This window comes from Theropithecus gelada, chromosome 20, assembly GCF_003255815.1.
Source record: "Theropithecus gelada isolate Dixy chromosome 20, Tgel_1.0, whole genome shotgun sequence".
NCBI lineage: Eukaryota > Metazoa > Chordata > Mammalia > Primates > Cercopithecidae > Theropithecus > Theropithecus gelada.
The window spans coordinates 24,754,593-24,782,462 of record NC_037688.1 but is presented as its reverse complement, the minus strand read 5'-3'; the positions used below and the strand labels follow the sequence as shown (position 1 = coordinate 24,782,462).

Here is a 27,870-nt window from a genome sequence, read left to right as displayed (position 1 = left end):
TATAATTTTTTTTTTTTTTTTTTGAGACGGAGTCTCGCTCTGTCGCCTAGGCTGGAGTGCAGTGGCCGGATCTCAGCTCACTGCAAGCTCCGCCTCCCGGGTTTCCGCCATTCTCCTGCCTCAGCCTCCCGAGTAGCTGGGACTACAGGCGCCCGCCACCTCGCCCAGCTAGATTTTTGCATTTTTTAGTAGAGACGGGGTTTCACCGTGTTAGCCAGGATGGTCTCGATCTCCTGACCTCGTGATCCGCCCGTCTCAGCCTCCCAAAGTGCTGGGATTACAGGCTTGAGCCACCGTGCCCGACCCTGGATAATTTTTGTATTTTTAGTAGAGGCAGGGTTTTGCCATGTTGGCCAGGCTGGTCCAGAATTCCTGACCTCAGGTGATCCGCCTGCCTCGGCCTCCCAAAGTGCTGGGACTACAGCCTTTTAAAAAATCTTGTCTCACTGCAACCTCTGCCTGCCAGGCTCAAGCCATCCTCCCACCTCAGCTTCCCAAGTAGCTGGGACTGCATGGGGATGCCACCATGCCCGGCTAATTTTTCTATTTTTCGTAGAGATGGGGTTTTGCCATGTTGTCCAGGCTAGTCTTGAACTCCTGAGCTTAAGCCATCTGCCCGCCACAGCCTCCCAAAGTGCGGGGATTACAGGTGTGAGTCACGTGGCACCCGGCCAACCCCCTGACTTTCTTGGCTGATCGTTCCATTGTCTCTTATACCTATCTCTGTCCCTTTCCTCATTCTTTAATGCAGCTGCACCTCATTCCATTGGACTCAAGGTGGTGTCATTGTCGCTATGTTCCTTCATTGTTGCTATGTTCCTTCATTGTTCAGTCTGCATCCCCCAATTTCTGAAAGGGGCTCTCTCCCTCTCCACACAGTTAATTACCTTGGTGGAAAGAAGGAGTTCTGGTTCTTTTAGAGACATGGGCTACACTTTCCCAAAGAAAGTCTGGCTCAACAAGACCTGAGTAAAGTTCCAGAGCACGTAGCAGGCTCCCAGCCCTCCAGACCTGAGGGAGCAGAGGGAGAACACACAGAAAAGGTCACTGCATCCAGGACTGGTCCAGCCTCAGCTCTTCTAACCCAGTCCCTTGTGGCACCCATGGGGAAACAGCAGGATCTCTTTGGTCAACCTCACCTGTGGACCTTCCTACGAACCTTCTCCCACTTCTTGTTCTAGAAACTTCAGCCTCCTGCAGAGGATGTACTGCGCTCAGGCCCACTTTGTCCCTTACTCCGGGGCCCCAGTGTGACCAGCTACAGCGGCAAGGGGGTTCGTTGGGGGAAGGGAAAGCCTTGACGTGGTGTCATCTGTCCCCTACAACTCCCTCTTCCAGCCCCTTTTTTTTCATCGGATGCCTCCCTTCCTGGACCTCGGGGCTTTCTTTAGCTTAGGGTCCTAGCCAAGCTCCTGGAGCCTCTGCCCATGCAGCCCGCAGGCTCCTGGAGGACAGGACCCATCCCTCTTGGGTCTCCCAAAGCCTATAGGTGGGTAAGTCAGGTTGCGCACGGGAGGGAACCAGGGGAGGAAGTTCATGCATTCACTGTCACTAATGAGTTCTTGTTTCCCTGTGCTGCCCACCCTCCACCCTGCCCACGTGCCTGTCGCGGGGCACGATCCAGCACCGGCCGTGGGTTTCCAAAGCCTGGCTCTGCCATAGCCACCAGCGGGGAACTGCTCCAGTCGGCCAGCCCAGAACGGGGCCTTGGAGGTCCAGAAGCAGCAAGGAGGGCCATGAGAAGGCAAGAAGGCTTGGGCCGAGCCGCCCCCGCCTGGAGACCGGCGGCGAGATTCAGCTCCCGGCGCCCGCACGTCCGCCCAGGCTCTGGGCCAGCGCCAGGCGGTTGGATCCGTGACTGCAGTTGGCGGGAGGCCGGACGGCGTGTCCCCCGGGGCTCCCAGGCAGCCAGCGCTGTCGGCCAGGCCGGGAGGGCTGCGGCAGGCGGGCGGGCGACGGGAGCCTGGGGGCCCGCGGCAGAGGCAGCGCTGCGTGGGCTGCGGTCAGCAGGGGCCCCGCAGAGGGGCCGCGTCTCTTGCGCTAATTGGCCCTTTCCCAGCCGCCTGGGCCGGTAATTGCTGCTTCCAGGGTGGAAGGTGGGGGCGTGGCGGGGGAGAAGCTGGGGAGCTGCTTCCGGAGCCGGGAGCCAGGCTCAGCCGGAGGTGGGCGGCCCGGCCCGGCCCGGCCAGCAGGGGGCGCGTGTGTGCGCTGTGCCCGCGAGAGCTTAGCGCCCGCACTCCTTCGTCCCCGCGATAGCGCCGGCTGGTGTGAAACCCGGGGGATGGGGAGGGCGGCTGGGGGCAAGACTCAGAAGTGTTCTCTCGGGCTTTCACCAAGATCCAGTCTGTTGTGCGCACCGATCCACGCGGGATGGGGCCTGGCAAGAGCTTCAGGAGAGACTCCGGGTGGCCGTGGGAGGACCTGAGTGGGGACAGGAAGACAAGGTGGGACAATGGGGCAGTAGTAAGTAGCCCTCCCGCCTCCGTCATCCAGCAGTGCAACCCGGGGAGGAGCTGACTGGAAGAGGGACCCCTTCCTGGGTGTATGGGGAGGGTGTGGAGCCAGGGCTGTGGGAGGCAGGGGCCAGCCCAGCATTCAGACTGCCCACTGGGGTTCTCCCAGGCTTGTCCTCCCTCCTAGGGAGGGTTCTAGGGTTTCCCCAGAGCCCTTTATGATTGTCATATCTGCCACAGCCAGCCCAGACCCGACAAAGCCCTGGCTCCTGCTCAGCTGCACTTCCTCCAATTTGGGGAGGAGGGCCCTGGGTAGGTGGCCCTTAGAAGCAGTTGCCCTCCCCACAGACCCGTGTGAGAGAGCATGAGGAGGGGCGTTCAAGAGAAATCATTCATGATCCTTGTTAAAGCTCAGTAAAGCAGACTTTATTCAGGAGCATCGAAATAGGCATAGGGGCCGAGTTGTAGCTCATACCTGTAATTCCAGCACTTTTGGAGGACAAGGCGGTAGAGAGGTTCTCACTCTGTCACCCAGGCTGGAGTGCAGTGGTGTGATCATAGCTCACTGAAGCCTCGGCCTTCTGGGCTCAAGTGATTCTCCCACCTCAGCCTCTTGAGTAGATGGGACTACAGGCATGTGCCACCATAACTGGCTAATTTTTTTAATTAATATTTTTTGTAGGGATGGGGTCTTGCAGTGTTGCCCAGGTTGGTCTCAAACTCCTGGGCTCAAGCAGTCCTCCTGCCTCAGCCTCCCAAAGTGCTGGGATAACAGGCATGCGCCACCATGTCAGACCCAAACATTTTTTAAAAATTAGCCGAGGCGGCCGGGCGCGGTGGCTCAAGCCTGTAATCCCAGCACTTTGGGAGGCCGAGACGGGCGGATCACGAGGTCAGGAGATCGAGACCATCCTGGTTAATACGGTGAAACCCCGTCTCTACTAAAAAGTACAAAAAACTAGCCGGGCGAGGTGGCGGGCGCCTGTAGTCCCAGCTACTTGGGAGGCTGAGGCAGGAGAATGGCGTGAACCCGGGAGGCGGAGCTTGCAGTGAGCTGAGATCCGGCCACTGCACTCCAGCCTGGGCGACAGAGCGAGACTCCGTCTCAAAAAAAAAAAAAAAAAAATTAGCCGAGGCTGGTAGTGCCTGCCTGTGGTCCCAGCTATTTGGGAGGCTGACGTGAGAGGATTGCTTGAGCCCAGGAGTTTGAGGCTGCAGTGAGCTGTGATTGCACCACTGCACTTCAGCCTGGGCAACAGAGGTGACCCTGTTTCCAAAAAAAAAAAAATTGACATAAGGACTGCCACAGTGGGGTTTTGCAGTCAGGCAGTTGGGGAGAGAGATTGGGCTCAACTCTGAATACAGCATGGACAAGTAAGAATTTATAGCCAAGGAGCAAGGTGGGGTCAGTGGATGGAAAATTACTGAGAGGAAACATCAGAGATAAAGGGGGAATTCTGGCTAAGCCCATCCAATAGGATTCTTGCTGCAGCCAGGCCAGGGTGACCAGACATCACCTTGGGGATAATAGAGGCTAAAGAACTTTTGTTTTTTTATTTTTTTTGAGGCAGAGCCTTGCTCTGTCACCCAGGCTGGAGTGCAATGGCACGATTTCAGCTCATTGCAACCTCCGCCTCCCGAGTTCAAGTGATTCTCCTGCCTCAGCCTCTCAAGTAGCTGTGATTACAGGCACCCACCACCACACCCAGCTAATTTTTGTATTTTTAGTAGAATGGGGTTTCACCATGTTGGCCAGGCTGGTCTCAAACTCCTGAGCTCAAGTGGTCTGCTTGCCTCGGCCTCCCAAAGTGCTGGGATTACAGGCGTGAGCCACCGTACCTGGCCCAGGCTAAGGAACTTAATTAGATTATGGAAGGTGATCAGATATCAAGGATGGGGGGCTCTGGTTAAACTGACTTAGCAGGAATCTTGCTAAAAAGTCAGGCCTAGCTGAAAAAGTTCAGGAAAGTCTGAGTAGAGTTTGGTCAACGAGAGAATCTTTGTCAGGAGAGAAATCGGGAGGAACCATCAGAGGCAGGCCTGGGCTAGCTCCTGGGCTGTGCCAGCAGGCCCCAGGGTGAGTAGCCAAGGACCTCCAGGTCACAACGTCCCTTGTGGACACTGGAGTGAAATCTGGCTCAGTTGGAGCTGAGCCCCTGCTGAGTTCTGCACTGGCTGCCCCAGGACCACCTTCCGGGGGCTGAACTAGCAGCCCTCACTCTGGCTCCTTACTGATGAGTGGCTGTTTGTTTGCCTGCGACATCCTCCGGCTGTGCTTCCTGAGACTAGAGCTGCCCCATCTCCTGTGGTAGCCACCCTCCTCAGGGATTGCTCCAGGTCTGGATGGAGGTGGCAGGGTGCCTCAGGCTGGCCTGGACCCAATTCCTGCTCTGTCTCCACCAGCTCAGGCCCTTGGGCAAGGCTTTTCAATGTCTCAATGCTTCAGTTTCTTCATCTGTAAAATGGGGATAATAAGATCCATGGTCGTTGTGAGGATTGTTTGCTTGGAAGGGGCTTCCCCCCTCCTCCACCATCCCTTTGCTTTGGGGGTTAGATCCTGGGGTATGGGGAATTAGATGGCCTCGTCCCACAGATCTATGCAGCTTCCATTTGCCCCAGAGACTCAGGAACCTCTGGGAATAAAGGACCTAATCAACACTACTTTGGGACAAAAATACTGTGGAACACTATGCCAGTGTTCATAGCAGCATTATTCACAATAGCCTAAAGGTGGAAAGAACCCAAATGCCCATCACTGGATGAATGGATAAACAAAATGTGGTATATACCTGCAATGGAATATTATCCAGCCTTAAAACGGAAGGAAATTCTGATAGATGCTACAGCATGGATGAACCTTGAAGACATCATGTGAAGTGAAATAAGCCAGACACAAAAGGACAAATACTGCATTACTGTACTTATGTCAAGCACCTGGAAGAGTCAAGTTCATAGAGACAGAAAGCAGAATAGGGGTTACCAGGGGCTACGACGAGGGGGTAACAGCGAGTCATTGTTGAATGGGTACAGAGTTCCAGTTTAGATGATGAAAAAGTTCTAAAGACAGAATAGTGGCAATGGTTGTGCAATGATGTGAATGTATTAATGATATTGAACTGTACATGTAAAAATAGTTAAAATGGGGCTGGGCATGGTGGCTCATGCCTGTAATCCCAGCACTTTGGGAGGCCTAGGCGGGCGGATCACAAGGTCAAGAGATCGAAACCATCTAGCTAACACAGTGAAATCCTGTCTCTACTAAAAGTACAAAAAATTAGCCGGGCATGGTGGCGGGCACCTGTAGTCCCAGTTACTCCGGAGGCTGAGGCAGGAGAACGGCGTGAACCCAGGAGGCAGAGCTTGCAGTAAGCCGAGATGGCGCCACTGCACTCGCCTGGGTGACAGAGCAAGACTCCATCTCACAACAAAAAACAAAAATAGTTAAAATGGTAAAATCTGTCATATGTATTTTACCACCAAAAAGCCCACAGTGGCCAGGCATGGTGGCTCATGCCTGTAATCCCAGCACTTTGGGAGGCCGAGATGGGCGGATCACCTGAGGTCAGGAGTTCAAGACCAGCCTGGCCAATGTGATGAAACCCCATCTCTACTAAAAATACAAAAATTAGCCAGGCATGGTGGCGGGCACCTGTAATCCCAGCTACTCGGGAGGCTGAGGCAGGAGAATCGCTTGAACTCAGGAGGTGGAGGTTACAGTGAGCCAAGATCGCGCCACTGCACTCCAGCCTGGGTGACAAGAGCGAAACTCTGTCTCAAAAAATAAAAAACTTTAAAAAAAAGCCCACAAAACAATGAAACAAAACTGTGGGACAGGCTGGGATATGCACGGGCTGCAAGAGAAGCCAGAGGAATCTGGATGCAGCAGTAAGACCTAAACTGACGGACAAGTGAGCGTGGGGTGTGGCTGTCCTACTGTTCTGAGGGGTGCACTTGAGACCATGAAGGCAAAAGGCAAGTGTTTTGTACCCCAGGCAACTTTGCAGTAGCACCCCTTGACTGAGTGTAGCATCCAGGCACAGCCCACTAAGGAACAGGCAGCAACACTCCCTTTCTCCCAGGGCTCAAATTGAGACACCATTCACCTCATGCACCCATTTTATAGGTGGAGAAATTCAGGTCAAATCAACACTTCTTTATTGAGAACATCCCTGTGGATAGACTTTGGAGTGGCCCTGGGGGAGATAAGTGTGGGTGGGAGAGAAGATCCCAAATACCAAAAGTTTGCTCCATGTCACAACCTGCCCTAGGCCTCCAGGCCAATGTGAACAGACGGGCACAAGGTTGAGCAGGATGGATGGTAAATGCCAAGCTGGGTGCAGTGACAGGGGCAGTGGCAGTCTGGGTCGACCTCCCATAAGAAGGAGCCACAAGGAGACATTGAAGGGTGGGAGGATTTGAAGAAGGGAAAAAGAGAGGTTGTCCTGAGGCTGGAGAGCTGGGCACAGTATGGTGTTGACAGGGCCTGGCCTAACTGGATGTCAACATTGAGGTAGGGGGCATCATGGGATGTCAGGCTGGAGAGGGCAGTGCAGGTCCCACACAACAGGCAAAAGCTCTAGCTCTGGCCTGGAGGCAGCAGGGAGCTCCTGCAGTTCTAAATTGGGGTGGGTAGAACTCTTGTCCCCAGGTATGTCCATGGCCAGTCTCCCCAGGGCCTGGATGGTGGGGCAAACCCCTCTTTGGCTCCTTCCTGCATAGCCACCCTTAGAATTGTCTCTGCTTCTCAGGTCTCTGAGACTGGTACAGACTCACGCAAAAAGCCATCTTCTTCTCCTTGAGCTTCATGCCCATGCTCATGGTAAAATCCAGCTGCAGGTACTTTTCATCCTTGTTGTAGCGTGTCCAGCAGGGCAGATTTCCATCATTGGGATTTCTGCCCAGAAGAAAAAAAGAGAGGATTACGTGTGTTCCTCTTTATCATGCTTCTTTCTCTCACCCTGCCCTCATTTAATTTGCCCTTGGGAATTGGGGTTCCAGAGGGCTTTACAGAGATGATACTTAGATCTTTAAGAAAGAGTAGGAAAGTGTGTATTGGGGTGGGCCTTCCAAGCAGAGCAAACCGTATGTGCCAGGTTGAGAGATATAAAAGACCAAGGCTTTTGGAGGAAGCACAAGTCAAGAGTTAGGTAAAAACAGAGTGTGTGTGTGGCCAGGCGCAGTGGCTCACGCCTGTAATCCCAGCACCTTGGGAGGCCAAGGCAGGCAGATCACGAGGTCAGGAGATTGAGACCATCCTGGCTAAAATGATGAAACCCTGTCTCTACTAAACTACACAAAAAATTAGCCAGGCGAGGTGGTGGGCGCCTGTAGTCCCAGCTCCTTGGGAGGCTGAGGCAGGAGAATGGCATGAATCCAGGAGGCGGAGATTTCAGTGAGCAGAGATCGCGCCACTGCACTCCAGCCTGGGTGACACAGCAAGACTCTGTCTCAAAAACAAAACAACAACAACAACAACAACAACAAAAAAAAACAGAGTGTGTGTGAAAGGGATCGAAGTGGAAAGGAGATGACGTACGAAAGATTTTGAAAGGCCTTTCATGCAAGGCTGAGGGGCTCGGACTTTATCTTGAGGCAGAGAAGCCATGAAGGGTTTTAAGCAGGTGAGTGACTTGGTCAGATGTTATTTCGGAAAGAACCCTTGGGCTGGGTATGGTGGCTAACGTCTGTAAGACCAACACTTTGGGAGACATAGGTGAGAAAATGGCTTGAGCCTGGGAATTGGAGACCAGTCTGGGCAAAATAGCAAGACCTCATCTCTACAAAAAATACAAAAATTAGGCCAGGCATGGTGGCTCACGCCTGTAATCCTAGCACTTTGGGAGGCCGAGGCGGGTGTATCACCAGGTCAGGAGATCGAGACCATCCTGGCTAACATGGTGAAACCCCGTCTCTACTAGAAATACAAAAAAATTAGCTAGGCATGGTGGCAGGCGACTGTAGTCCCAGCTACTCGGGAGGCTGAGGCAGGAGAATGGCATAAATCCGGGAGGCAGAGCTTGCAGTGAGCCGAGATTGCACCACTGCCCTCCAGCCTGGGTGACAGAGCGAGACTCCGTCTCAAAAAAAAAAAAAAAGAAAAAAATTAGCCGGGCATGGTGGTGTGTGCCTGTAGTCCCAGCTACTTGGGAGGCTGAAGTGGGAGGATCACCTGGGAGGTCAAGGCTGCAGTGAGCTGTGATTGCACCACTGCGCTCTAGCCTGGGCAGCAGAGTGAGACTGTCTCAAAAAAATTAAAAAAAAGAAAAAGAAAGACACTGAGTATCATCCGGATGGATTGAAAGGAGAGAAGCCAGGCACAGTGGCTCATTCCTGTAATCCCAGCACTTTGGGAGGCTGAGGTGGGTGGATTGCTTGAGGTCAGGAGTTCAAGACCAGCCTGGCCAACATGGTAAAACCCCATCTCTACAAAAAGACAAAAATTAGCCGGGCGTGGTGGCCTGTAATCCCAGCTCCTCGGGAGGCCGAGGCAGGAGAATCGCTTGAACCTGGGAGGCGGAGGTTGCGGTGAGCTGGGATTGCGCCACTGCACTCCAGTCTGGGTGACAGAGTGAAACTTTTAAGAAAATAGTCACAAGGCTATCCAAAGCTCTCTTTACATGTCGCCTGCCCCCATACTGGGTCAGACACCTCCTCTATGCTCTCAACATGCCTTGTGCTCCCCCAGTACAGCTCTCAGCGTGCCAGATTATAATTTCCTGATTTTATGTGGTGAGCTGCTGGAGGATGGGGCTCATGTCTGCAATATCCTTGAATTCCAGCTCCCAGTACTGGGGCTGGGCCCAAAAGAGAGCAGTGGTGAATGACTGTGGAATGCTTGAGTGAATGAAGAGTGTGGGTCATGGATCAAGAAGGACACATTCTGGAGACATTTAGGATCTGGTGACTGGGGAAAGCTGAGGAACAAGGGGCACTCTGGTTGGGTCAACTGGGCAGTTCCTGTAGGACATGCTGGAGCAAATATCCGAAGCAGCTGGCCATTGGGTCCAGCACTGGGCAGGTAGAATGGCCAAATGTGTTGGGGGGTAGACTCACCCTGTGCAGGCAAAGTTGTCCCAGTATTTCATCATCCGGAGGCTAAGTGCCTTCTCCTTACCTGTGGAAAGTCTTGGGGGCAGAATGGGATGTGGGATTTCAGACAGAGCAGGGGATGCTGACATCCCACCCTACTCTTGCTACTTTTGCTGCCTCCAGAGCAGAAGACTTTCATTTGGGAGAGCATCACAGATTAGGAACTGGTAAGCTCTCTGTGGCCAGCCGATGGAGGGGTGGGTCTGCATACAGAGGTGGAAAACTGGACACCCAGTCGGGGTGTTCTGTGGGGCCTTTATACCTGTGGCGAAGGGGCCCCCGAAGAGGAAGTACATCTCATCCCCATGGTCTGCCCAATCAGTGCGGGGTTTGACAATTATTCCACGAGCGTGGTGCTCAAATTCATACAGGTAGACAGGGAGTCCGGCATCTGTGAAGAGGGAAACTGAGGAGGGCTGCAGGAAAAGCCTCAGCCTAGGCTTCTCATCCACCCCGTGTGTCCCACTAACCTGCACCAAGCAGGAAAAAGAACTTTGGCTTCAGAATCAAGGGAGCAGACTTGAATCCTGTCTGTGTTATTCATTAGCTGTATGATCTAAAGCAAGTAGCTCTACCTCTCTGAATTGTATCAATAATTCCTTATCTTCAGACTGAGAATGCTAAAACCTAATTCACAGGATTGTGGCCAGGATCGTGGAAGCCTTCCTTTTCCCTGTTCTGAACCTTCCTTTCTTGGCCTCTTATTGAAGGGTCTTCGGTGTCTGCAGTTTCCAGCCCCTACTTTAACCTGTCACCCACATGTTCCCCTAGCCCCAGTCAGCCTGGACTTTCACGGTGCCCCTAAGCCTGTCCTTTCAGCCAGGAAGCCTTCCCTGACCACCCCGAGCTTCTCCTCTGTACTGTCTGAGGTTGCCCTTGTTCCTAAGGAAGAACAGTTCCTCTCTTATACCCTTTTTTTTTTTTTTTTGAGACGGAGTCTCGCTCTGTTGCCCAGGCTGGAGTGCAGTGGTGTGATGCTGGCTCACTGCAGCCTCCCCCTACTGGGTTCAAGCAATTCTCCTGCCTCAGCCTACCGAGTAGTTGGGACTACAGGCATGCACCACTATACCTGGCTAATTTTTTTGTATTTTTAGTAGAGATTGGTTTTCAGCATGTTGGTGAGGCTAGTCTAGAACTCCTGGCCTCAAATGATCCGGCCCCGCCTCAGCTTCCCAAAGTGTTGGGATTATGGGCGTGAGCCACCGCTTCTGGCCCCTTCCTCTCTTATAGTTGATAGCATACTGCCTCCTCTGTGGTATTTTAGAATCCTACACTAGCCCAGAAGTAGAGAGAGGGTTGGGGAGCAGTCAATAAGCCCAGTTGGTAAACAGCACACCTGGAGAGTGGACAGGGCCAGTGTGGCCACTCATGGGGACCCCACATACCTCAGTGGTAGTGAACAGTCTGCAGCATGGTGTACACGAAAGTGGCATCTTGAATTATGTCCATCATACAGTTTCGTAGCATCTTCCAGTTATGCTCATTGACATTGTCCAGGTACTCCTCCACCACAAGTGGTACCTGCTCCTTGGTGATATTCTGGGTGGGGAGGCCACACTTATCTGAGGCCTGGGTGCCAGCTGGGCCAGAGGTGGGCCCACCAGTGACTTGGATCCAGGCTCAGCCCCCCAGGAGTTTTTGGCCTGGGAGGGGAAAAAGGGAGATTCCTGGGAAAGTTTCCATCTCTGCAGATTGTAACCCCGAATTTTGCTGCATAACTTCCCCTATGACCCTGAGCACCTTACCTATAAGCAGTCATCTGATCCCACAGCAAAACCCAGGCCCTCCAAGAAAGATCCTTACCCTGGATGGGAGCCCCTTTGCCGAGAGTAGCTACTAGGTTGAAAAACAGGGGTCAGCCCTGTCCAAACTGAGCACCCCTGCCAGCTGGGTCCCTCACCAACAGGCTGCGGGTACTCCAGAGCATCTTAGTGATGGTTTCCTTTCTCATCGCCTGCCGGTTTAGCGGGAACTTCATGATCTGTTCACAAGCCAAGGACCCCAGTGTGGGTCAGGCCTGAGCATTAGGAGGGATTCTGGCCAGAGCCACAAAGGCCCCAAGGGTCTTGCCCATCTAATGATGAGTTCTCAGACACAGCACACAGCCCAGGAAGGGCCCATGACTCTCTCTTGCCCGCCTGCTCCCATCCTACTCATCACTACCACCTGGGCTAGAGCTGAAGTGGTACTGAGCGGGGGTCCCTCCTGAGCTGGGGCATCTACCCTGACCCAGGAGCAAGGGAGGGCTTCAGGATTTGCAGTTGCCTAGAGGCTTGGGAATGAACATCATAAGCCAACTAAACTATGATCTGAGAATTTATGGCCCTCAAATCTCCAACAGGCCACACTTTGCCCTTCTTCCCCTCCAACATTCATGGCCAGTTTTTACTGTACAGGGACTACAGGAGGCTCCCAAATATATGTGCATCCCCAGAAGGGCTACTGGCATCTGACCTGGTGCCCAGCACTGTCCAAGAGGCATCCTTCCCTGCCTCCACTGTGGTACTCACGTAAGGCAAGAGCCAATTGAACTCCTACTCACTTACATAAGGCAAGAGCCAGTTGAACTCCAGGTTGTTGACACCTAGAAGGTAGGGCACAGATGAAACCTGCCCCTGGGTCAGGAGCACCAGAGAGTCATCTGGGATCACCACACCATCCTCCACAGGGCTCATGGACCAGATAATCTACAAGGCAAAGGGCATTTCCAGCCAGTCTCCTCAAGTATCCTCCCAGGGTCCCTGCGAGGATGAGGGTGCCCCTTCAGAGGCTGCTCTAGCCTAGGCTCTTTGATTGCAAAAAGACTGGAGCTGGCATGGTGAGCCCCAGGAGGATGGGTATGGGAGGGGAGCAGGATAGGCAGGACCAAGCTACGTGGACTTGGGATGCTTACCGCGGGTATCTGTATAGCTCACTCCTTCACCTCTTGAAAATCTTTGCTAAATTTCACTTCACTGAGTCCTGTCCTATCCATTCTATTTCAAAGTCCACACCTCCCAACATGTCTAACCCCTTTACCCTCTCCATTCCTTGCTATTCACTTATCTTCTAAGGAGGTGGATAATATATTTATTTACAGAGTTTATCGTCCTTCCCCACTGGAACATCAGCTCCACTCGGGAAAGGATCTTGGCCTGAACAATTCCCTAAGTATCCCAAGTGCCTGGCACAAAGTAGTGCTCAGTAAATACTCAAATTGCAGAATGTGGCCTGATTACCTCTTCAGGGTCTCTCTGGAAGTTCAGTTGGAGGAATCTCTGTGGTGGAGAGGAAGGGATCAGAGTTAAAGGAAGTCTCCCCAGTGTGCTCTTGAGACAGGGTCCCTGGGGAAGTAGTTGGGGGTGGCTGGGTACCAGGATAGGAGGATGGCCTTCAGGTAGCCAGGTCAGGCAGCTGGAATGTTCTACCTACCATCTTGTTGGACACACACATCACCTTGGCCCCTGAAAGTGCCCTCAGGCAGTTTACCGGGATCTGTGTGCTGTTCTGGTTGCATCCAGCCAGGTGGGCAACCTTCTATAGAGAGAAGAAGGGATGCTCAGGGGTGCTTCCATTCTGCCCCTCCTTGCTGAGCCCTGTTTAAGGCCCAGCTCAAGTGGTGTCTCCTTTGCTGGTCACTTCTTCTTCTGTGACTCCTGATGTCCTGTCCACTTTTTTTTTTTTTGAGACGGAGTCTTGCTCTGTTGCCCAGGCTGGAGTGCAGTGGCACGATCTTGGCTCACTGCAACTTCTGCCTCCAGGTTCAAGCAATTATCCTGCCTCAATCTCCCAAGTAGCTGGGACTACAGGCACACACCATCATGCCCAGCTAATTTTTGTATTTTTAGTAGAGTCGGGGTTTCACCATGTTGACCAGGCTGGTCTCGAACTTCTGGCCTTAAGTGATCTGCCCACCTCGGCCTCCCAAAGTGTTGGGATTACAGGCATGAGCCACCGTGCCCGGCCTCCTGTCTGCTGTTGACTGTGTCCTGGCTGGAGTTATTTCAGTTGGCTGTTTTCCTCCCCAAGTGACCATGCTCTTCCCAAGGGCAGGAATGGAGGTAGACTCATCTGAGTCCTGGCACCCAGCCCAGTGCCTTATACTGTGTGGATATTTGGGGTATTTTTGGAGCATGGGCTCTCTGGCCACCTCGCCTTTTCTCCCTGCTGGCCCAACCCCTAGGTGTCTATTCTCATAACAGCTGGGCCTGGACCATTTGGGGTGCAGTACACCCTGTTTGCCTCGCCTTGTTCCTCTGCTCCCTTCTGCTGTTGTCCTAGCCTAGCCTGTTCCCAGAGCGTCACTGCTCCCTTTCACCAGTCCTTCCCTACAGCATTCCAACACTCCTCAAGCCAAACCTGTCCACCCCCACCCACATTCCCAGCAACTATCCCATCTCTCTTTCCCTCAGGCCAAACTTTTTAACAGGCTGCCTTCCCCTCCACTCCCAGGAGAGACCCAGTTTCTCCAAGGTATCAGCATCTGTATCTCTATAGATTGTTTTTTGTCTTCTTTGATTGACTTCTTGGCAGCAGCTAATGTGGTATTAGAATGCTGTCTAGTAAACCACATCTACCTTCTCACTAGGAAAGCCAGGGCTCTGATAGCCAGGAACTGGGACTATGAATAGCCAAGGCTTCTGTGTCCATCCCACCCCCAGAGCCATCCTGCCATGCTCACCAGTGACATCCATCTAGCTAAATCTCTGTCATTGTCTTACTTGCCCTGACAACCCTCAACATGGTTGACCACATTATATTCCCTTTTGTTCTGTCTCTTTCTCTCTTTTTTTTGTTTGAGACGGCGTCTCGCTTTGTCGGCCAGGCTGGAGTGCAGTGGCACGATCTTGACTCACTGCAACCTCCGCCTCCTGGGTTCAGGTGGGAGATATCAGCTCACTGCCTCGGCCTCCTGAGTAGCTGGGATTATAGGCACATGCCACAACACCTAGCTAATTTTTGTATTTTTAGAAGAGATGGAGTTTTGCCATGTTGGTCAGGCTGGTCTCAAACTCCTGACCTCGTGATCCACCTGCCTCGTCCTCCCAAAGTGCTGGGATTACAGGCGTGAGCCACTGTGCCCAGCCTCCTCTCTTTTTTTACAGACAGGGTCACCCAGGTGAATGCAGTGACATGATCATAGTTCACTGCAGCCTTGACCTCCTGGCCTCAAGTGATCCTTAGCCTCCCAAGTAGCTAGGACTACAAGCACGCACCATCACACTGGATAATTTTTAAATTTTTTGTAGAGACAGGGTCTCACTATGTTGCTCAGGTTGGTCTAGAGCTCCTAACCTCAAGGGATCCTCCCACCTCAGCCTCCCAAGGTGTTGGGATTACAGGTGAGAGCCACCACGCCCGGTCAGATGCTCTTTCTCGAACAGCTTTCCTTCTCTGGGCTTCTGTAAAACCCCGTGCTCCTGATTTTCCTGCCACCTTGTTAGTGGTTCCTCCTCCTCTCCAGGCCTAAGCATGAGAGTGCCCAGTCATCGACCCTCAGTTTTTTTTTCTGACCATCCTTTCTCCCATCATCCAGGCCCAGGGGCTTCATATCACTGATGTGCTGATGATCAGTTTGCCTTCTGTCTCCTCTCTCCAGCCACCTACCTGCCCTCCACATGGAATATCTGTCAGCACGTCAAGTTTAACAGGCCCCAAAAGGAACTGTGTGTGTGTGGGTGGGTGTGTGTTTTAGATAGGGTCTCACTCTGTCTCTCAGGCTAAGAGTGAGTGGCATGATCACAGCTCACTGCAGCCTCAACCTCCCAAGCCCAAGTGATCCTCCTACCTCAGCCTCCCAAGTAGCTAGGACCACGGCACTGCGCCCAGCTAATTTTTTAAATCTCTTGTAGAGACAGGGTTTCACTAGGTTGCTCAAGCTGGTCTGGAACTCCTGAATTCAAGTGATTTTCCTGCCTCGGCCTCCCAAAGTGCTGGGATTACAGGCCTGAGCCACTGCTCCTGGCTCAAAATGAATTCCTATTTTGCCCAAACTTGCTCTTGCTCCAGTCTTCCTCATTTTGATAAATGGTACCCCTATTTCCTTGTCTGCTGTGGCCAAAAACTAGTCATTATCAGTGATTCCTCTTCTTCCCTTGTGGCTTATATCCAATTCTCCAGCAAATTCTGTCAATTTTACTTTCTAAATAAATTTGGAGTCTGATACCTTCCTTCCACCTCCCCGGTAACTACTCAGGCAGAAACTACTATCTTTGCAGCATCCTTCTCTCCCGCTGCCCACTGCAACCACCACCCATGGGCTATTCTGAGCAATCCACAAATTCTCACACTTGACACTCTGTTTCCAAACAGGCATTGTTCTGACAGCTCACAGTCAGTTTCTAACAACTGACACTCAGACTTCTATACAGTGAATGTCCTAACCTCTAAATCCCTGATCTCCAAGGTCTTAACAGTGGCCATCCCATGTTCTGTCACCTGATCTTTGGGATTCTAAATAAGTCACAGAATGTTCAGGATAACTGGGATCTTTCCAGTGACAGCCAATGTTCTGACAATGAACACCCTGGTATTTTAGTAACTGCTGGTCGTGTTCTAACAGTGGACAACCTGTTTCTTTTTTTTTTTCTTTTCTTTTTTTTTTTTTTTTTTTTTTGGAGACAGGGTCTCACTCTGTGGCCCAGGCTGGAGTGCTGTCAGTGGCAACTCATGGCTTACTACAACCTTGACCTCTTGGGCTTTGATCAAGTGATCCTCCCACCTCAGCCTTTAGAGTAACTGGGACCACAGGTGCTCACCACCACCCCCAGCTATTTTTAAAAATTTTTTTGTAGATATGGGGTCTTGCCATGCTGCCCAGGCTGGTCTTGAACTCCTGGGTTCAAGCAGTCCTCTTGCCTTGGTCTACCAAAGTTCTGGGATTAAAAGTGTGAGCCACTATGCCCAGCCAACAACCTGTTTTTAACAGCTAGACACCTAGGGTGGTATTTGTATCTTTTTATATCAGCTGATATCCAGGTTCTCAGACATTTTTCTAAACCCTGTGCTTTAACCAACTGATGCTGAGCATTGTTAATGATTGCCACAGAATGTTCTGGACAGTGGATTACTCAATAGTCTGAATAAATAGTAAATACACTTGTTCTGGGTAAACTGCCAAGCCCTGTGCTTCAAAGGGCAGTCATTGTTCCAATTATGCTTCTGTGACTCAGGCCTCAGCCCCCAGAGAGAGGGAAGAGCTCCGGAATGGGTCAGGAGGGTGATGTGAGAGTGAACACTGCCCCTCAGACACATTCGGGAAAATGCAGCTCCCCAGCAGGTGCTGGGGCACGGTCAGTGACAGCCCCCCCCTTGCCTGGAGCTCTCCTCTAAGAAACCAACAACAAGGCTGGGCGTGGTGGCTTATGCCTGTAATCTCAGCACTTTGGAAGGCTGAGGCAGGTGGATCACGAGGTCAAGAGATCAAGACCATCCTGGCCAACATAATGAAACCCTATCTCTACTGATACCTTCCTACTGATACCTGAAGCCTCAAGTGGTCACCAAATATAGAACCCTGCAAGGAAAACAGATGCACGTGGGGAAGACACCCATCCAAGTCTTTCTAGGAGTCCCCTTCTCCAGACCTCTTCTAGGTGTCCGCAGGTTTGCGTCTCCAGAACCCCCGGAGCCCTGGAAAGGAATCAGAGATGCTACCACCCACCCACCTGGGTAAGAGTCAGAGGCCTGTCCGCTGGGAGGGGGCAGTGGGCCTGTGCCTGCATCTGGGTGGGGCTTTGCACAACTCACTGAGAATAACTCACTGTGTGACCACAGGCAGGCCTAGGGCCCATATGGGTTTTCAGACCCATATCATGAGCTAACTGGTCCCGATGGTGTTTTAAGTCACTGACAATGCTGTTGTTGGTTTCTTTTCTTTCTTCTTTTTTTCTTTTTTTCTTTTTTAGACGGAGTCTCGCCCTGTCACCAGGCTGGAGAGCTGTGGCATGATCTCGGCTCACTGCAACCTCTGCCTCCTGAGTTCAAGCGATTCTCCTGCCTCAGCCTCCTGAGCAGCTGGGATTACAGACATATGCCACCACGCTCAGCTAATTTTTGTATTTTTAGTAGAGATGGGGTTTCATCACGTTGGCCAGGCTGGTCTTAAACTCCTGCCCTAAAGTGATCTGCCTGCCTCAGCCTCCCAAAGTGCTGGGATTATGGGCATGAACCACCGTGCCTGGCCTAATCTCTTTAATGATTTATTTCACTGTGCATTTTTAATTTTGTTTTTGTCATCATTGTTTTAAGTGTTTGTTTTAGGGCTTACCACATACATTTTAGCTAATCAGAATAAGCTTCAGTTTTGTTTTTTGTTTTTTTGTTTTAGACAGGAAGGAAGGGGAGAGAGAGAGAAAGAAAAAGAAAAGGAAGGAAGGAAGGGAGGGAGGGAGGGAGGGGAAAGAAAGAAGAGAATAGAAAAGAGAAGAAAGGGAGAGAAAGAAGAAAACACAAAGACTCCAGCCTGGATGACAGAGCAAGACCTTGTCTCAAAAAAGAGGGAAAGGGAGAGAGAGAGACGGAGGGAGGGGGGGAGGGAGAGAGAAAGAGAGAGAGAGACAGAGACAGAAAAAGAGAGAGAAGAAAACACAAACGATAGGAGTGGGGGGAATTTTGTGTAAGGACTGACTCCTGACACAGCACTAAGTGCAAAGGGTCTGGGAAGGGACAGATGACTCCTAGTTATCCTGCAAAACCCAGCTCTTCTCCTTCCAGGGTGCCTTTGGAGGCCAGGAGTGACCTGCTGAAGCCCCTTAGTCCTGTAAAAGGACAGAGTCTCACTCTGTCACCCAGGCTGGAGTGCAACGATCACAGCTCACTGCAGCCCTGACCTCCTGGGTTCAAGGATCCTCCCACTTCACCCTCCCAAGTAGCTGGGATCACAGGCATGAGTCACTATGCCTGGCAAATTTTTTCATAGAGACAAAGGTCTCACTATGTTGCCTAGGCTGGTCTCAAACTCCTGGGCTCAAGCAATCCTTCCACCTTGGCCTCCCAAAGTGTCGGGATTGCAGGCATGAGCCACCATGCTCGGCCCAATGCTGTCTCTTACCCAGAATTCTGGCCTGGCACTTTCCAGCCCCACTCCCCAGGCTCAGGCCAAGACCCAGGTATGCCTCCAGCTAGCCACATGGGGACAGAGGAGCAGCCCTGTACTAATGTTAGTCGTAGAGCATGGTGAGGGTCCAGGAGGTGGGCCAGGGCCAGGAGCCTGGCTGTGTTGTAGTCTGGGGCTCACAGAGGAACAGACAGAGCCTGACCAGGACTCGTCCTAGGCATATGGCGAGTCAGATTGCTTCTAGGCCTTCCTTGGGGTGGCAACATTAGGTAGCTCCCACCCCAGGGGATGGTCCTGATTCCCAGGCATGGCCCCCACTTCTCTAGTGCCTTCACTTCCTGCCCTGTCCCCTAACCTGAGAGCTTGCTGCTGCAGGACCTGTCACTCTCTCCCACATCTGCAGCCTTTGCAGATGTAGTTCCCACTGTGGCTTCCCCTGGATTCTCTTCACAAGGCCTTACAATGAGGATGTAGGGTGGGGATCTGGAGCCTGAATGGAGAGCTCTCAGGCAGCAGGTGGCTGGGAATGGAGACCCCCTCCACCATGCTGCCTGGGGCAGAGAAGGGTGCTCCTCAAGACCCCACCCTGGAGAAAGGGCCAACGATGATGTGCTTCAGGGTGGTATCCTTCAGGAAGCCCTCCCTGACTGCCCACATGCTGGAATGCAGCAGTTGTTTCCTCTGTTCCTCCTTCATCCTAGTGGGCTCCTCTTTGCTAACAGGCAGTTCCCTGCCAGCAACCCCCACTACTCTGAGACCCCAGGGCCAGCACAGAGTGGGGTACGGGAGGCACACATAGAGTAAGAGAGGGAAGGAAATGCAGACCTGAGCTGGGGCCAGGGGTGAGACTCGATGGTCCCTTGGCTGGTGATGACCCCACTCTGTGTGATGGCTCTGTGGAACAGCCCTGCAGCCACTGGGGACAGGACCTGGGTGCAGTGGAGACAGCAGGTGGCTGTCAGATGAGGGCAGAGGGGCTGGGAGTTCTGAGACCACCAGAGCCCTCCTGGCCACCACTGCCAGTCCCCTATGGTGACTTACGAGGCCAGAGACAATGCTTCCACCAGCAGATCCACCAAAGACGGTGACACAGTTGAGGTCACCCCCGAAGGGAGTGATGTTTCCTTGCACCCAGCGCAGAGCAGCTACCACATCTAGGAAGGCCTGGTTGCCAGGTGCATGCTCACCTTCAGTGCTGGGGGCAGTGTGGGGCAATGGTTAGTTCAGCCTGGCTCCTTGCCAGCCTCTGCAGGTTTGCTTTGAATTAGCCACCAGGATGCCAGACCCTTCTCTGCTCCCCAGGTCTGGCCTGACTGGGATCCATGGTTGGCATCTCCAGGGCCTGTTGCTCTTTGTCCCATATCCTGCTGGAACCTGGGCTTCAGCCCAGGAATCAATGCCCTCTACAGGGACCAAGTTCACTGTATAATTCTGGCTTTGGCTGGACCACTCTCCTAGGGTGGAGGTTTGGGGGTACCCTTCTCTGCCCTAGACAGCATGGGTAAGCAGCCCTCCATTCAGGCTCTGGTCCCCAGCCTAGATCCCCAGCTGCTCTGGTGAGCTGGCCACTCCTTGGTGCAGGCAGTGCTCTGGCCAGGCCCATCATCTCACCTGAAGAAGCCAAGGACCCCAAGGTGGTACTGGACTATAACCACGACCACATCCCCATAGGCAGCCAGGGCTGATTCATCATAGGAGGTGGCAGCGCCAGTTATCAGAGAGCCTCCATGGATCCATACCATGACCTGCAGAGGTGGCCATGGGGCAGTGACCCCCAAGATCCTGAGACCTCAGCTGCCCACCTGCCAGCCCAGGGCAGTCTCAGGACCTCTAGGGTGCTTTGGAAACAGGGACGGGGAGGGGAAAGGTGGGAGTAGTGGAGCTGGATCGGGTGGACAGGGCCCTCTGGGGTGCCTACCGGCCTACTGGCCCCTGCGGTGGCCTCAGCTGGGCTATAGATGTTGAGGACCAGGCAGTCCTCTGAAAGAGAAAAGATCTGCTGTTTTCCATTGAGGATAAATCTGCTGTTGTTCATGCTCTCCATGTCTTGTAGGCACCTGTGGCCAAGGATGGGCCTGAGGTCGAGTTGTTCAATCCCACAAGCCCCAGTAGCAGGATTCCCCCAGTAACCTGCCGGTTTGCCCGCCTCCACCAGCACTACTCACATAGGGGGCGCACTGCTGGCATCCCGCACACCCTCCCAGGGCTGTGCTGGGCATGGGGCTGAGAACCGGTCAGGCCCCAGTGGTGGCTGGGCAAACGGAATGCCCAGGATGACATTCACAAGGCGGTCTGTGCCCTTCACGCCCACCTGCCGGCCTCACACACGACTCAGGGTGGTACGTACCTCAGGCTGAGCAACTTCGGGCCCTGAGGGAAGGACAGAGAGGCCATGGGGTGAGTTTGCAGCCCCCATGAGGGGAAGGAGTGAAAGACAAACACTCGGGCTGTTCTCACTACTTACCACACAGCACCTTGGTAACCTTCCCAGCAATCTGGTGAGCCTAGTCTTAGGTTGACTCCCAACTTCCTCCTCCCTGCCTGCCTGAGAGTCACTACCACTCCACTCCAAGCCAGACCGGGCCTGCCACTGGGGCCTTGAGCCTTGGGGCCAGCCACTTGCCCACTTGTTTGTTTTTATTTTTTGTTTTTGAGACAGGGTCTAGCTCTGTTGATCAAGCTGGAGTGTAGTGGCACGATCTTGGCTCACTGCAACCTCTGACTCCTAGGTTCAAGCAATTCTAGGACCTCAGCCTCCCAAGTAGCTGGGATTACAGGTGCGTACCACAACACCTGGCTAATTTTTCTTTTTTTTTTTTTTGTTTTTTTGAGACGGAGTATTGCTCTGTGGCCCGGGCTGGAGTGCAGTGGCCGGATCTCAGCTCACTGCAAGCTCCGCCTCCCGGGTTCCCGCCATTCTCCTGCCTCAGCCTCCCGAGTAGCTGGGACTACAGGCGCCCGCCACCTCGCCCGGCTATTTTTTTGTATTTTTTTTAGTAGAAACGGGGTTTCACCGTGTTAGCCAGGATGGTCTCGATCTCCTGACCTCGTGATCCGCCCGTCTCGGCCTCCCAAAGTGCTGGGATTACAGGCTTGAGCCACCGCGCCCGGCCTTAATTTTTCTATTTTTAGTAGAGACGGGGTTTCACCATGTTGGCCAGGCTGGTCTCGAACCCCCGACCTCAAGTAATCCATCCACCTGGGCCTCCCAAAGTGCTGGCATTACAGGCATCAGCCATCACGCCCAGCCCTGAATTATTTTTAAAAATATAGAGACGGGGTCTCATTATGTTGCCCAGGCTGGTCTCAAACTCTGGGGCTCAAGCAATCCTTTCATCTCAGCCTCCCCAAGTGCTGGGATTACAGGTGTGAGTCATTGTGCCCAGCTGGCACCACCATGTTTCTTATACGGCCTGCAGAACTGTGGGTTAATTAAACTTCTTTTCTTTGTGAATTACCCAGCTTCATGTATTGTTTTACAACAACAACACAAACAGACTAAGACTGGAGGACTGCCTCTCCCAGGCTAGATAATTCCTGGAAATAGGAGGCAGCTCTCTGGGGAGTTGGAATTGGCAGGCAACTCTCTAGGGAGCAAATGCAAACCAGTCCAGAGCCACATCCCAACCACCTCCTTTATACAGCTCTCAGCTCCTGGCTGCCATCAACCAGCCGTAATCACCACAGAGCCAGGTACCAGGAAGCTGGGGACAGCCCCTTTTCCCAGAGCCTGCTGCCAATCATAAACCTGTTTAGCCTGCCTTGCCTACTCCTTCCCGCGGAAACCATGGCAAAAGGGCTTGCCCACATTTCCCCCCTGCTCCCTCTGCCTCCTGGCGAATGCCACCTGGTGCTTCCCTTTGTGGCCTTGTATGGCATGGCCTGCTTCCTGTTCACAGGGAACTATGAGCAAACTCCTTCCCTCCTGATAGTCATTTGCATATCTGCTTGTCTTACTATACTTGATTAAAACAAATCTCGGCCGGGCCCAGTGGCTCACGCCTGTAATCCCAGGACTTTGGGAGGCCAAGGCGAGCGGATCACGAAGTCAGGAGATCGAGACCATCTTGGCTAACATGGTGAAACCCCACCTCTACTAAAAATACAAAAAATTAGCCGGGCATGGTGGCGGGCGCCTGTAGTCCCAGCTACTCAGGAGGCTGAGGCAGGAGAATGGTGTGAACTCTGGAGGCGGAGCTTGCAGTGAGCCGAGATCCTGCCACTGCACTCCAGCCTGGGGGACACAGCCCGAGACTCCATCTCAAAAAAAAAAAAAAAAAAAAATCTCAGGCCCCCTTGAAACATAAAGACAGGCCAGGCTTGGTGGCTCATGCCTGTAATCCCAGAACTTTGGGAGACCGAGGTGAGTGGGTAACCTGAGCTCAGGAGTATGAGACCAGCCTGGCCAACATGGTGAAACCCCATCTCCACTAAAAATACACAAATTAGCCGGGCGTGGTTGCAGGCGCCTGTAATCCCAACTACTCAGGAGGCTGAGGCAGGAGAATCGCTAGAATCCAGGAGGCGGAGGTTGCAGTGAGCCGAGATCGCGCCATTGCACTGCAGCCTGGGCAACAAGAGTGAAACTCTGTCTCAAACAAACAAACAACAATAACAACAAAAACAAATATAGCAAGAGCAGAGCACCTGCCCAGAGAGAATGCACAACCCCCGGTCTGCCTCCAAACAGGACTCTTTCCTGAGCGGTCTGCCCACTGCTCCCTGTACCTGTCTCACTCTTGACTTCTCCACACCAAGTCCCTCTGCAGGCCCAGCACGTGTGTCTTACCAGTGGCTATGGCAGGGCATGCCAGGAGCAGACAGGCCACCAGGATAAGGACCCCAGACTCCACTCTCACTGCTGTCTCCATTCTCCTGGGGCTTTCTTCCTTCTGGTGGGTTCGTGGTCTCGCTGTCAGGCGTAAAGTTGCAGACCTTGGGGGTGAGTGTTACAGCTCCTAAAGGCGCTACATCTGGAGTTGTTCGTTCTTTCCGGTGGGTTCATGGTCCCGCTGGCTTCCGGAGTGAAGCTACAGACCTTCTCGGTGAGTGTTACAGCTCCTGAAGGCAGCGTGGACCCAAACAGCAAGCAGCAGCAAGACTTACTGCATAGAGTGAAAGAACAAAGCTTCCACGGTGTGGAAGGTGGACCCAAGCAGGTTGCCACTGCTGGCTCGGGCAGCCTGCGTTTATTCCCTTATCTGACCCCCACCCACATCCTGCTGATGTGTAAGAGAGCTGATTGGTCCGTTTCAACAGAGTGCTGATTGGTGCGTTTACAATCCTTGAGCTAGACAGAGTGCTAGACGGAAAGTTCTCCAAGTCCCCACTAGGTTATCTGGATACGGAGTACCAACTGGCGAATTTACAAACCCTGAGCTAGACACAGAGTGCCGATTGGTGTATTTACAATCCCTTAGCTAGACATAAAGGTTCTCCAAGTCCCCACTAGACTCAGGAGCCCAGCTGGCTTCACCTAGTGAATCCCGCACCCGGGCAGCCAGCGGAGCTGCCTGCCACTCCCACGCTGTGCACCCGTACTCCTCAGCTCCTGGGCGGTTGATGGGACCGAGCGCCGCGGAGCCGGGGTGGCGCTCGTTGGGGAGGCTCGGGCCGCGGGGGAGCCCACCACGAGGTGGGGCTTGGGCATGGCGGGCTGCAGGTCTTGAGCCCTGCCCCACGGGGAGGTGGCTGAGGCCCGGCGAGAATTCGAGCGCGGTGCATGCGGGCCGGCAGTGCTGGGGACCCGGCGTAACCTCCGCAGCTGCTGGCCCTGGTGCTAAGCCCCTCACTACCCTGGGCCGACGGCGCCAGCCGGCCGCTCCGTGTGCTGGGCCCGCCAAGCCCATGCCTGCGCCCGCCGGAACTCGCGCTGACCAGCGAGCTTCGCGCGCAGCCCCGGTTCCCGCCAGCGCCTCTCCCGCCTTCCCGCCAGCGCCTCTCCCGCCACACCTCCCGCAAGAGGGAGGCGGCTCCGGCCTCGGCCAGCCCAGAGAGGGGCTCCCACAGTGCCGGGCGGGCTGAAGGGCTCCTCAAGCGCAGCCAGAGTGGATGCCAAGGCCGAGGAGGTGCCGAGAGCGAGGGCCGCTAGCACGTTGTCACCCCTCACTGGGATTACAGGCATTAGCCACCACGCCCAGACGAAGATCCGGTTGTTTAAAGGAGCCTAGCAGGCCAAGTGTAGTGGCTCATGTCTGTAACTCCAGCACTTTGAGAGGCCGAGGTGGGTGGGTGGATCACTTGACTCCAGGAGTTCAAGACCAGCCTAGGCAACATGGTGAAACCCTCTCTCTACAAAAGATACAGAAATTATCTGGGCATAGTGGTGCGTGCCTGTAGTCCCAGCTATTTGGGAGGCTGAGGCAGTAGGATCGATTGAGCCTAGGGAGTTGAGGCTACACTGAGCTGTGATGGCATCACTGTACTCCAGCCTGGTCAACAGGGTAAGACCCTGCCTCAAGAAAATGAAATAAAAAAAATAAAAGAACCTGGCATTTATCTTGCTCTCTCTCTTGCCATGTGATGACATCATCTGCCATGATTATAAGCTTTCTAAGGCCTCACCAGAAGCTGAGCAGGTGCTAGCACCATGCTTGTACAGCCTGCAGAACTGTGAGGCAAATAAACCTCTTTTCTTTATAAACTACCCAGTCTCAAGACTTTCTTTCTTTTCCTTTTCCTTTTTTCCTTCCTTCCTTCCTTCCTTCCTTCCCTCCCTCCCTCCCTCCCTCCCCCCTTCCTCCCTCCCCCCTTCCTTCCTTCCTTCCTTCCTTCCTTCCTTCCTTCCTTCCTTCCTTCCTTCCTTCCTTCCTTCCTTCTTGTTTCACTATTGTTGCCCAGACTGGAGTACAATGGCACGATCTTGGCTCATCGCAAACTTGGCCTCCTGGGTTCAAGTGATTCTCCTGCCTCAGCCTCCCGAGTAGCTAGGATTATAGATGCCCACCACCATGCCCAGATAATTTTTTTTGTATTTTTAGTAGAGATAGGATTTCACCATATTGGCCAGGCTGTTCTTGAACTCCTGACCTCAGGTGATCCACCCACCTCAGCCTCCCAAAGTGCTGGGATTACAGGCATGAGCCACCTCGCCTGGCGCCAGGTATTTATTTATACCAATACAAAATGGACTAACACAGGGCCAGTGTCCAGTCTTGCCTACTAGGGCTGTGCCTGAGCCTTGATGTGGGGTTGGGGGAACTGATGTTGATTTTTTTCTTAAATTGAGGTGAAATTCACATACAAGTAACTATTAAAAAGCATACAATTCAGTGGCAATTAGTGTATTCCAAATGTTATGCAACTACCACATTTCTAGTCACAAAAATGGTTTCATCACCCCAGCAAAAACACTGTAACTATTAAAGGCTGGGTGGAGTGGCTCACACCTGTAATCCCAGCAGATTGGGAGGATGAGGTGGGTGGATCACCTGAGGTCAGGAGTTCCAGACCAGCCTGGCCAACATGGTGAAACCCAGTCTCTACTAAAAATACAAAAATCAGCCGGGCCTGGTGGCACGTGCCTGTCACCCCAGCTACTCAGGAGGCTGAGGCAGGAGAATTGCTTGAACCCGGGAGGCAGAGGTTGCAGTGAGCCGAGATCAAGCCACTGCACTCCAGCCTGTGTGAAAGAGCGCGACTCTGTCTCCAAACAAACAAAAAACCATAAAGACAATCATGGCCCCTGGCAGGACTGCCCTTGGCCATCATTCAAGATAGCAAGAGCAGACCGGTGCAGCGGCTCATGCCTGTAATCCCAGCACTTTGGGAGGCCAAGGCAGGTGGGTCATTTGAGGTCAGGCATTTGAGACCAGCCTGGCCAACATGGTGAAACCCCATCTCTGCTAAAAATACAAAAATTAGCCGGCCATGGTGGCAGGTGCCTGTAATCCCAGTTACTCAGGAGGCTGAGGCAGGAGAATTGCTAGAATCCAGGAGGCGGAGGTTGCAGTGAGCCGAGATCGCGCCATTGCACTCCAGCCTGGGCAACAAGAGTGAAACTCCGTCTCAAACAAACAAACAACAACAAACAACAAATATAGCAAGAGCAGAGCGCCTGCCCAGAGAGAATGCACAACCCCTGGTCAGCCTCCAAACAGGACTCTTTCCTGAGCAGTCTGCCCCCTGCTCCCTGTCCTGTCTCAATCTTGACTCCTCCACACCAAGTCCCTCTGCAGGCCCAGCAGGTTTGTCTTACCAGTGGCTGTGGCAGGGCATGTCAGGAGAAGACAGGCCACCCCAACCAGGACCCTGGACTCCACTCTCACTGCTGTCTCCATTCTCCTTATAACTAGTTGGACAGAAGCTTCAGAAGGTAGAATAAGATCCCTGCCCTTCAGCACAACCAATCTCTAAAGGGCTGTGCTATATAACCTCCATGGACAGCCCTGCCTAGCTGGTGGCCAGCCCCTAGACCCAATGCCTCATGCTCAGGCTGAGCCAGAGGCAGGGCTGGATGAGTGCCCTGCAGAGGCCTGGATGATATGACAGCCCTTCCCGACCCACTGTTTTCAAATTCCAGCTCTCCTGACTTGGTGATCTCCATGAAATCCCGTGCCTTCATCTCAAGATGACCACATCACTGACCCGAGGAAGTGGTGGCCAGTGACCCCGGGGTGCCACTCTGAGTAGGCAACCTGGCCTGAGGTGAGGGCTTGATATGGTTTGGATGTTTTGTCCCCTCCAAATCTCATGTTGAAATGTGAAAGAAAATAGAACAGTGATGATAATAGGACCCACCTCATAGCACTGAAGTGAGGGTACATGTTTCATGTGTGTGCGTGTATGTGTGTGTGTGTGTGTGTGTGTGTGTGTGTGTGTGTGAGAAAACATGAGGCTTGGGACTGGGTGTGGTGGCTTATACCTGTAATCCCAGTGCTTTAGGAGGATGGGGCAGGAGGATCGCTTGAGCCCGGGAGTTTGAGACCAGCCTGGGCAACACAGGCAGGGAGACACATCTCTAGAAAAAATAAAAAAAATTAGCCAGGTGTGATGGTGCATGCCTGTGGTCCCAGCTACATGAGAGGCTGAGGTGAGAGGATCATTTGAGCCCAGGTTGTCGAGACTGCAGTGAGCTGTGATAATGGCACTGCACTGTAGCCTGGGCTATAGAGTAAGACAAAGAAGGAAGGGAAGGGGAAGGGAAGGCGAAGGGAAGGGGAAGGGAGAGGAGGGGAGGGGAGGGAAGGGAAGGAAGAGAGAGAAAGAAAAAGAGAGAGAGAAAGAAAAACAGAGAAAGAAAGAAAAAGACAGAAAGAAAGAAAAAGAGAAAAAGAAAAATAGAGAAAGAGA

The 27,870-nt window shown here is 53.0% G+C and overlaps 1 protein-coding gene across 1 annotated transcript; it reads right to left on the bottom strand.

Annotated features, from left to right (window-relative positions):
• Positions 1-6,568: 6,568 nt before the first annotated feature.
• Positions 6,569-26,937, bottom strand: CES4A (carboxylesterase 4A). Its single transcript, XM_025370131.1, is given in 15 exon segments — positions 6,569-7,347; positions 9,507-9,579; positions 9,805-9,933; positions 10,928-11,081; positions 11,443-11,523; positions 12,089-12,229; positions 12,761-12,799; positions 12,954-13,089; positions 18,547-18,566; positions 19,455-19,508; positions 19,621-19,774; positions 20,191-20,324; positions 20,498-20,636; positions 20,745-20,949; positions 26,777-26,937. Coding segments are annotated over 14 exon segments (1,425 nt in total). The 5' UTR covers positions 20,747-20,949; positions 26,777-26,937; the 3' UTR covers positions 6,569-7,178.
• Positions 26,938-27,870: the final 933 nt, after the last annotated feature.